We start from the raw sequence: 11,567 nt of genomic DNA, 5'->3' as shown, positions 1-11,567 counted from the left end.
CCCAGGAACAACATCAGAGCTCTCTGTCCAGAAGAGTGCAGTGCTAGGAACAGCTAAGATACTGCGCAGAACCCTCAAACTCCCAGGCCTCTGGTAGAGGACCCGAGGTTGAGGAAGACACATACCACCCATAGGGGTGAGAAGAGAAATTTATATATATATATACACACACACACGAAAGCTCATGCTCCAAAACGTCTGTTAGTCTATAAGGTGCCACAGGATTCTTTGCTGCTTGTTAGTAAAGTTCTCCAGAGCCTTTTTAAATGACCAAAGGCACATTCAACCACCATTCTGCACTTGCTGAGCCTATAGTCGAACTGTTTCTTACTGCTGTCCAGACAGCCGGTGTATGGCTTCATGAGCCATGGGAGCAAGGGGTAGTCTGGGTTCCGCAGGATAACTACAGGCATCTCAACATTGTCAATGTTCATTTTGTGGTCTAGAAAGAAATTCCCAGCCTGCAGCTTTTTGAACAGACTCGAGTTCCTAAAGATGTGCTCCTCATGAACCTTTCCCGACCATCCCACGTTCATGTCAGTGCAATGCCCCCTGTGATCCACCAGTGCTCTCCACACTATTGAAAAGTATCTTTTGGTTTATGTACTCTTTGGCAAGGTGGTCTGGTGCCAAGATGGAGATGTGTGTCATCTGTTGCCCTATCATAATTAGGGAACCTCATCGCAGCAAAACCATCCACTATGTCCTGCACGTTTCCCAGACTCACTACCCTTCGTAGCAGAAGTCGATTAATGGCCCTGCACAGCAGCTCCCATGGTTGATTTACCTACTCCAAATTGATTCCCCACTGACTGGTAACTGTCTGGTGTTGCAAGTTTCCAAACAGCAATTGCCACTCACTTCTTCACTGTCAGAGCAGCTCTTATTTTTGTGTTGCTGAACTGCAGGGCAGAGGAAAGCTCTGTACAAAGTTCCTGGAAGGTGGCCTTCCGCATTTGAAAGTTCTGCAGCCACTGCTCGTCACCCCACACCTGCAAAACAATGCAGTCCCGCCAGTCAGTGCTTGTTTCACAGGACCAGAAACAGCACTCAGAGCGCAGCTACTCTGTGACTGCCAGCAGCAACTGTGAATTGTTTTTTTCAATGGCTTGAAGCAGGGCTGCTTTCAGAACATCGCTATGTTCCGTGTGGCAGATCCTACTTCGGCTCTGAAAACACTGAAGGAGAAGGTGCGAGGTGTTTGAGATGCTCACAGCAAGAGCGCACAACTGAGCAGCCTCCATGCTTCTGGGATTATGGTGTAGGTGTGAAAACCACTGGGTTGTTTGCCATTGATATAATGGAGGGAGCACACTGCATCGAAGGCTGCCTGCAGGGTTGCCCTGGCAGCCGCTGCACCCTCCTCCACCAGTGCTTTGAACTCCTTCCTGTCATGCTCCTGGAGGGAGTGCTCAAACTTGGGCAGTAAGCCCCACAGATTGAACTCATACCGGGCCGGGACAGCCTGGTGGTTTGCCACCTGTCACTGGAAGCTCGAGGATGAATAAATTTTTCTTCCAAATGAGGCCAGTCTCCCTTAATCTTTATTTTTCAGGGTAGGAGCTGGTTGGCCCTGCTGTTCCCTGTGGTTGACCAAGTCGACCACCAGGAAGTTAGGAGCAGAGTGGTTGTATAAGTATTCATGCCCCTTGATGAGTACAAAATACTTGTGTTCTGCTCTCTTAGAGATGGGGAACAATGAGGCCAGGGTTTGCCACAGGGCACTTGAAATTTTCACCACCCCTTCGTGGAGAGGCAAGGCCACCCTGCCCGGCATCCGAGGGCTCCTCCATCTCCTCTGCCTGGAGGTGGAGACTTGATGCCACCCTTTTTAAGAGTTCTTGGTGGGCCCTAAAGTCCCCCTGTGGGATGGAGGGGCCATAATCCACCTGGTCAGTCTCCAGGCACAGAGCCGAGGATGTACGTCCCACCGACTCCTTACTGGGGGATCTGAAGAGGGAGGCTAATGGTCCTCCTGAGGCTTTGGCCACTGAGCAAGCCCCTATTGGGGGCTGCGTCAGGGGCCATGGTGCCCACTGGTACTATTGGGCCTGCCACGGGGCCCGGTGCCATTGCACCTGCTGTGGCACCGGCGGAGCCGGCTGTTCGGCCCGGCTGGCCCATCGATGGACGACTATGAAGGGAGGCTGGGCTAACAATGGTGCCATGCAAACGCCTGTTCTCACTTTCAGGTGACACTGAAAACAAGACGATGGCAGCATTATCTCCTGCAAATGTAAACAAATTTGTCTGAGCAACTGGATGAACAAGAAGCAGGACTCAGTGGACTTGAAGGCTCTAAAGTTTTACATTGTTTTATTTTTGAATGCAGTTATTTTTTATACATAATTCTATATTTGTAAGTTCAACTTTCATGATAAAGAAATTGCACTAAAGTACTTGTATTAGGCAAACAAAAAATACTAAATCTTGTTTTTACAGTGCAAATGTTTGTAATAAAAAATATAAAGTGAGCACTGTACACTTTGTATTCTGTGTTGTAACTGAAATCAGTATATTCTAAAATGTAGACAAAAATCCAAAAATATTTAATAAATTCAGTTGAAATGCTATTAACAGCGTGATTTAAACAGCACTTATTAAATTTTTTAACCACACTATTAATTGTGTTTTTTTAATCGCTTTACAGACCTACTCTTAATCCTTTAAATAATTTTTCTGTTTTAACGACACTATTTTTAGTCGTCATCATTACAGAATGCCAACCACAATCATCTAATCTTATATTTTATCTGTGAGTGATTTGCGCGCACACACACACACACAATCACTTTTCTTCAAGCAAACAAAACAGTACTTTAGACTCCTACATATAAAATTTCAGGATCCGTCTGTGAAAACACAATTTGTCTTTGTGGGAAAATGTGTGTGTACATCCATGTGAGCGCACGTGTGTGAGAATGGGGATGTTATCAAAAAGACAGACAGACAATTCCCATGAACCATCTTATGGCTACTCTGCTGTACATGTTTTAAAGATGAAACAGTGGAACAAGACAAGAAAGAAAGAGCAACAAACATTATGTCTTAGAACAAAAAGAATGATATAGATTAACAACATTACTATACTCCCTCTCTTTTGAGTCAGTGTTCCTTTATGTCCTCTAGGGACCATAGCAGTGAAACACCAGCAGAGTTTTAGAAATGTACGCAAAAACTGAACTTGAACTAGGGAAAACTTCAAATTGCAAGTGAGCTTCTGAACATATGATCCTACCCTCTAGTCAAAGTTTGTTATTGTTGCAGCAGATCCTAGGGGCCCTAATCATGCAATAGGCATATTACAAAACACACAGCAAAAAGATGGCCCCCACTCCAAACAGCTTAAAACCTAAGTAAAACGAACAAACAAACCATTTCTTCCTACGCTGTTCTTAATAAGGCTTTTAATAGCTTCTACAAATCTAGCTTGTTTCTTTCTATAATCCAATTTTTTTCTCATATTAAAGGAATTACCCGTGTAACTACCACAGCAGTAAAATTAACATATCAAAATCTATTGTGGATTCTAGTCCACTGAATTTATTTTCACCTTGGGCTTTATTGTTCAGCAGATTTACATACTGTACTGCGAGCGATCTGTTTTAAAAAATGATGACTAAAGCTAGCTGAAAAAGAGTTGCATAGTGTCTGCTTCTAAAGCATTTTTTTTTAAATTATCATGTGTCCTGAAGTGCCTGATTCAAGTGACCTTAAGCAGCAAAAGCCCCAAAGGCTTGTTTAATTAGAGACAATTGCATCTGAGGCACTTTAATTTGACAGACTTTTAGCTACATATAGGGCCTGATCCTGCAGCTTTTAATCAGAGAAGGCTCTTAGTGAAACAAAGACGCCAAAAATAGCTCAATGGAGTTCCAAAATCCAGAAAATAGAAGGGAGTTAATAAAATGTTTCATTCTCTCATTAGCTCTTGTAGGCAACAAAACTCCTGGAGTGAAAAAGCACGGGCTGATTACCCATGGGAATGAACCCCCAACAGACCCTTGGTGCCTCAGGCACACTCTTGAATGAATGGATTAAAAATCTTCTCAGAATGACGTTCATAGCTATAAAAGCAACCCCCCCATTCCACCCCCTGCCACACACACACACAAAAAGACCCACATCAGACATCTCCAAAGCCTCCTTAAAAATTTATGGAAAATCTCACAATGTCTCAGAATGTACAGCTGCCACTTATTTTGCAACCCATTCCTAATAAACTACACATACAAACTATCAACAGCATTATGTATACATTTAATAAGGGAAATTCTTGGTTATCAAAAGATTGCAGGAAGAAAATCATGCATGAAGCAAAATATGCAAGATTATAAATAGGAGACAAGATGTTTATGGTATTTATCACCCCTTGCTATGATTGGTACTTTAACTATAATATGAGTTATAGGGCAACCATATTACCACTCCACAGAGTTGTTAGATACTGTCATTTCTCTGCTACACATGGTATAAATAAATGTCAAATGTTACAGGAGCAGTTCACCAGAGTATCCTTCATGACCGACGTGGATATAACACTATGAAAACATTATGTATAGCTAAAACAAGCATAATAGTCACATCAGATGTAAAAGTAGCTGAAGTGCGACATTTATTATATGCAGAGCTGGTATCATGATCTATTAAGGTTGCCCAATACTTCCTATTATTAGCTCCTGTTTTCAGTTGCTTACAGTTTTGCCAAACATTAACAACTCTTCAGGCTGAAATTTCCATACCAGGTGTCTGCCTTAGGCTGATGTTATATTATTTTAAAAGTTTCAGCAAAAATGGTTCAGTCATCTCTGAGAATGAATTCAGGAGAAAGATATTTTGCTCATGTTAAAAAAAAAAAAAAATCTTCCTTTTCACTGAAGCTCTAGCACCTCCATGCTTTGGAGCAGGGTCTTGAAATTTGGCAGGCAGAGAAGGCTTTGCACTGGTCTCAGGAAGGTGCTTTTTGTTGTCCCCATGAAAAAAACACAAAATTAGTCAGAGCTGAAAATCTTTGAAAAATCTCAGTTGGTAAATGTTTAGCAGACTTGTAAAAGTTCTGCAGCTACATTCTTCAAAGATTCTAACTGCACTGAGCATACTCCAGCCTAGGACCACAGGGGCTGAGCAAGATTTTCTCTACAATTGCTGCTACCAGATGCTGCAGGCTGCTGAAGGGCTGGGCACAGGAACTGACAGCAAGGAGAATGTCTATCGTGTGCTCTTCCAACAGCCCCCCTGCTGCCACCCAAGCAGCAAGAGAGGAGGATGCAGCTTGAGTGGAAGGCCAGGATTACTGGGAGCTAGGAGGAGTTGAGAAGGGATGAGAGAGGGACTAGGAGTCAGTGGGGAGTGAAGTGGTTGAGACTGAAATTGGATAGGGAGCTCGGGGAAAGGATGTGGAACCTAGATGTGAATTCTGGAACAAGGAGCCAGAGGTGGGGTGAGAAACAGGACTGGAAGGGGGACAATCTAAAAGGGTTCACACTTCAGCGGGACAGGTCAGAAAGGTTTATAATCACTGGCGCACACCCTCCACCAGAATATTAAACCCAAGATTCCAGAGACTCAGTATTCCTCTGCTGCCAGCAAATATCTATGGAATCTATGATGCAAAGCATTAAGTCTCATCCCCTTTAGCGGCTGGTCCACATAAATGATGACAACCCACTATTTCTAACAGTTACTGCATCAGCTCAAGTGACAGAGGTCTGTGATGTGGATCTAAATTCCAGCCCTAATGATGATCCATGTAGTTGGCAGTATAATTTCACATGATGGAATTTCTATTTTTTCAGCTAACTTTAAAAAAACGAACAAAGAAAAAAAACAACCGAGGAACATACTAGGGCTGCCGATTAATCGCAGTTAACTCACGTGATTAACTCAAAAAAATTAATCGTGATTAATTGCAGTTTTAATTGCACTGTTAAACAATAGAATACAAATTGAAATTTATTAAATTTTTCAATGTTTTTCTACATTTTATCGTATATTGTACTCTGTGTTGTAATTGAAATCAAAGTGTATATTATGTTTGATTACAAATGTTTGCACTGTAAAAACAACAGAAATAGTATTTTTCAATTCACCTCATACAAGTACTGTAGTGTAATCTCTTTGTTGTGAAAATACAACTTACAAATGTAGTTTTTTTTGTTACATAATTGCACTCAAAAAGAAAAGAATGTAAAACTTCAGAGCCTACAAGTCCACTCAGTCCTACTTCTTGTTCAGTCAATCGCTAAGACGAACAAGTTTTTTTACATTCACAGGAGATACTGCTGACCTCTTCTTATTTACAAAGTCACCAGAAAGTAAGAACAGGCATTTGCATGGCAGTTCTGTAGCCAGTATTGCTCTGTTTTACCCGCATTCAGCCATATATTTCATGTTATAGCAGTCTCAGATGATGACCCAGCACGTTTGTTTTAAGAACACTTTCACTGCAGATTTGGCAAAATGCAAAGAAGGTATTAACGTGAGACTTCAAGAGATAGATACAACACTCGATCCAAGGTTTAAGAATCCCAAGTGCCTTCCAAAATCTGAGAGGGATGAGGTGTGGAGCATGCTTTCAGAGGTTGTAAAAGAGCAACATTCTAATGTGGAAATTACAGAACCTGAACCACCAAAAGAGAAAATCAACCGGTGCTGGTGGCATCTGACTCAGATAATGAAAATGAACGTGTGTTGGTCCACACTGCTTTGGAATCTTATTGAGCAGAACCCATCATCAGCATGGACGCATGTCTTCTGGAATGGTAGTTAAAGCATGAAGGGACATATGAATCTTTAGCGCATCTTGTAGCCGGAATCGTTAAGATATTTATGTGCAACAGTGCCATGAGAACACCTGTGCTCACTATCAGGTGACACTGTAAACAAGAACCAAGCAGCATTATCTCTTGCAAATGTAAACAAACTTGTTTGTCTGAGAGATTGGCTTAACAAGAAGTAGGACTAAATGAACTTTTAATTTCTAAAGTTTTACATTGTTTTATTTTGAATGTAGTTTTGTTCTGTACATAATTCTACATTTGTAAGTTCAACTTTCACGATCAAGAGTTTGCACTACAGTACTTGTATTAGGTGAATTGAAAAAATACTACTACTGTTTTTTTACAGTGCAAATACTTGTAATAAAAAATATAAGTGAGCACTGTACACTTTGTATTGTGTGTTGTAACTGAAATCAATATATTTGAAAATGTACAAACCATCCACAAATATTTAAATAAATGCGATTCTATTATTAACAGTGCAATTAATCACAATTAATTTTTTTTAATTGCTCAACAGCCCTAAAACACACACATTAATAGGGGGAAGGCTAGTCTAACTTGATCTGCTAACTCATGTGAACATTACAATCTGCATGGTCTTAACCAAAATTTTATCTTGAGTTAGTTAATTCAAGGTAATTTGATTTTAAAAGCACATCTGTTTTCCTTAGAAAGGGGGAATTTAGAAGAAGGTCTGTCTTTGGGTGGGTGGCCATAAATTAGCACAGAAATCAATAGGGACTCAAAGGGGTACAAGGGTCTGCATGTGAGGATCTGACTGCAAGACTAATGCTGCCTTTAATACAGATTCTGTTATTGGTGATTGTATTTCAACATGGATTTTGGGATGGGGGTATGAGGGGAAACCCTAGGTACTGTGGGCAGGGAAATGATGCTACAACTCATTATTCACAATGGTCTTTGATCATGGTTATTGATGGGGTAGTAACATAAGAATCCCTCAATGCAAGATGGCAAGGGGGTTATAAGAATACCCGATTCTGGTATGTACATTCTATTATGTATGTTCGGGAGGTCTTAAATGAAAACCAGGGTCACACTGGTTATTAATATTGTTGGTGAAATGTACATACAGATATACTTTGAAAGGAGTTATGTATCTATACTGAAAATATATTCTCAGAGTCTGTATCACAGCAGAGTGGAAAACAGGTTTCCTGTCAGATAAACATGCTCATTCGCCTGTCTCTCTGTTGAGATGTAAATTAAGCACTGCAAGCTAACACAATGGAGACACATTTACATGCAAAATCAACAACGAGATATGAAGTCAACAAGGGCTAGACAGAATGGGGGAATCTCTAGTAAAAACTTATCCTTGATTTCACTATAAGCATATCTCAATGATGTGGTAATAAGCAAGTTGCTGATCCTGAAATGAATCAAACAATCTGATATGTATATTGTCCCTTGAGGACAGCAGATCTGGTATTTCTGTGAGTGTTCAGTGGAGAAGGGGCTGGAGCCTGGATATTACAGAGGAATGCTTCAAAGGGACTCAAGCGCACCATTTGTTAACCTGCAAGGCAAAGTCAGGCTGGCATTGCCCCAAGGACAGTGACTGGGTGGCCAACAAGCTGGTGGTGTCAGGGAGCCGACACTCAGTTAAGCACAAACAAGTTTCTCTCTCTCTCTGGAGGGCACAGGGTGGCAAGGTGACTCAGAGTCCTGGGTACCCCGAAAACCGTCACGACATGTTTCCGCCATAGCAGAACAGACTAGTGCCACATAGAAGGCAGAAAGCAGTACTGTTTAGAAGGGGGAATAAAGGAACACATACTGAAAAATAAAAGTGTCGCTTTCATGACTAAATGCCCATGAATCAAATAAAACTATTCTGACATTTATCATTTTCTTTTAAAACAACAACAAAACAACAGCTCTTTACATGATACCATTTCCGAACAGATACACACGGTGCTAATAGAGTGATACAAACTAGACAGCAGAACCAAATCTACTTCATGACTGACGTACCCCAAAGGTAGTCTGGATACCAATTTAGTACCCAGATTCATGGAAGCATTTTTCTTGGTTCTGGATGATCTCTGGTTTCTGTTATTGAACGTCACCAAAACACATGTACATTCTTTATAAAGCTGCATGAAAGAAAAACCTTTGCAAGAGAAACCTATTCAGCTCACAAAAGGCAAACTATAGTGAAATGCACAGCATGACAAACTATTTTAATATAACAACATTCCTTGGATGAAATGAAAAACATGTTGTATTAAATTCCTTCCGTAAGCAATAATCCGTTAGAAAAAACTCAAACCAAAAAATTGATGATGTTTTAAATTCTCATGGGCTGAAGTTCTTATAAACTGGGGAGTTGATTTCAATATGTTGAGCGGACAGGGAGTTATGTATATCATGGCACTGTCTAAATATTTTTACAGTTGAGTTTTTCAACAATAAAAATCTATTTACAAAAAGCCGGAGAGCTACTTGCATTTGGCACAGAATTTTCTAGGATGACACAAACTAAGTTTCTAACACTCCATTATTTATTTTTCTCAACATAAATGTCTGTAATAGAGCTGAATGAATAATCCACAATTAATCATTTATTTCAAAGAATTTTGTGGCTATTCCAATTTTTCCCAAATATATTAACAATTCAAAACTTTTTTTTATGACTATTGTTCACTTGCTGGCTTGTTGTGATTGGTCAGAAGTCACCCTGTATTGTTTCTGGCTGAAGAAACATAATCTTTGTCCAACTTCTGGTAAAAATACTGACCCGAAGAAAAATTTAAATTCTCTTTCCAAAAGCAACAAAAAACTCAGTTTTTTCTCTACAAGCATTACATCAATAACAGGGTCAAACTGCAGGTGCAAGCGTGGTTATGCAAGGCAGTAAGTGGGTGTAAGGCACCCAAGTTCCAGGTCTCCGATGTTCCAGAATCACAGACAGCAGCGCAGGGGAAAGGCTGCTATTTCCTCTCCACGATTCCCCATCCAAGAAGAAAGGATTTAGCAAAAGCCTTGGTTCCACCCACTCAACAAGCCATTAGTATAACTACCTGACATATGCATCATGTAGAAACCTAGTGCAGTGTACTTCCTTCCTATCACATTAAGGTAGAAATGGAAGGCAGACTGTAACTGGGACAATTCACTGCTCCTTGATTGGAACTCATGTCAAAGTCATAAGGGGGACCAAAGGGTTCATGGAAAGCAAATACAAGAGAGGAACTAGCACAGCTGAAGTTAAAGCATATATTTTTGCTCTGAGTCCTAAAATGTTAAGTGCAGGAAGAATGGCAGGAGTAATATGGAGTCTTAAAACAAGGACTAACAAGACGTCTAAAAAGGTTTGCAAGTTGAACTCACCTCTAAAGTCTGCATTAGTGTTGGCTTAATTGCATCCTTCATCAAAACTGCCAAAGCACCTGTTACTCCCTACAAAACAAGAGAGTGCACATTATAAGAATCCCTATTTTACACTCATTTCAACAGCTTAAGTTTAATGAGTTTGAAATATGAAACTTTAGTTCTAAAGAGAAAATTCGTTCACATAAAAGGGAAATGTTTTTCACTATACACATTGTAATACTATGCCATCATCATTATAAGAGAAATCTATTTAGATTTAGTTACTTCATGGCCTTTATTACCATAGTATGAGAATGCCTCACAAACAGCAATGGATTTATCCTCATAACATCTGTGAGAGATATGGTAGAGAAATATTTTTTCCATTTCAGAGACAGAGAACTGAGACAGAGAGAGAAACAGCCCAAGGTCACTCAGAGGAGAGGAAAGAGAACCAAAGTGTGGGTCCATCACAAACACTAAGAAAGCAAATGGCAACAAGCTTGCCAATACTGCACAAAGAAATGAAAGATGTACTTCGCTCATGAGAGAATGGACATCAATAGCATGGGTTTCTAGGCACAAAGGTGGAGAAATGAATTGGCAGTCTCTGCAAGACCTATATAATCATATGGTTGAGAAAAGGATGTGAACAGATACCATGAGATTGCCTCTCATTTTCAATCCCTACAAACTAACCGTACAGAACTCCTCAAAAAGTTCTGCCAGTGAATCTACATTTGAACCAACAGGCCCAGCAATGTAAACCCTGAAAATAATATATTATGAGGCAATTTTGCAATAATTACTATTACTACTAATATGCATCAAATTAATTTTTCATTTGCAACATATCACATTTGAACCCAGGTCTCCAGAAAAGAAAGGAATAATGTATGATACTTGGCCTCTGGTACATATGAATTAAGGAAACTGAGGCCACGTTAGGATTTCTTTGTTAAATATTGCTATGTTGTAAGTGTCTCTGATACAAGAGTCTACATATCCACAGTCATCACAACGTGAACTACACGGAAATGGGATGAGACAATGGTAATGAGATAAGGTGTGTGTCCCTTGTCTAGGGATTAATACTGAATAGATTTTCAATTGCACATTAGTTTCTTAAAAAAAAAGTCTTGTTTACATTTTGGGGATCAGAAACAAAGAACAGCAAAATTCCGATATTTACCAAAATAGATATGGGTCTATCTTTTCTCGCATAAAGAGAGAAGGTTCTGTTCCATCTCTGACTAACAATGCCATTGAAAAGTCAGCATCAGGTTAAGCACTCAATCAAAGTACTCAACCAAAGGCACAAAATGAGCTCAAACTAGCTACGGGAACAAAGGGAAACAAGAAGACTTTTTATCAATACATTAGAAGCAAGAGGAAGACCAAGGACAGGGTAGGCCCACTGCTCAGTGAGGAGGGAGAAACAGTAAC

At 40.1% G+C, this 11,567-nt stretch overlaps 1 protein-coding gene across 10 annotated transcripts in view; it reads right to left on the bottom strand.

Moving 5' to 3' along the window:
- Window positions 1-11,567, bottom strand: part of MTHFD1L (methylenetetrahydrofolate dehydrogenase (NADP+ dependent) 1 like) — a 289,126-nt gene that overhangs the window by 180,394 nt on the left and 97,165 nt on the right. For all 10 annotated transcript variants that reach the window (XR_012655563.1, XR_004373966.2, XM_032782444.2 and 7 more), the window contains exon 19: window positions 10,140-10,208. Coding sequence is in view for 8 of the 10 variants with exons in the window: in XM_032782444.2 (XP_032638335.1) it covers window positions 10,140-10,208 (69 nt within the window). In the remaining 2 variants the exon portion in view is untranslated. The remainder of the gene's footprint in view (window positions 1-10,139; window positions 10,209-11,567) is intronic.

The sequence above is a fragment of the Chelonoidis abingdonii genome, chromosome 3 (assembly GCF_003597395.2).
Source record: "Chelonoidis abingdonii isolate Lonesome George chromosome 3, CheloAbing_2.0, whole genome shotgun sequence".
NCBI lineage: Eukaryota > Metazoa > Chordata > Testudines > Testudinidae > Chelonoidis > Chelonoidis abingdonii.
Note: the sequence above shows the minus strand (reverse complement) of the source record. Positions and strands in the feature narration are given on the sequence as shown.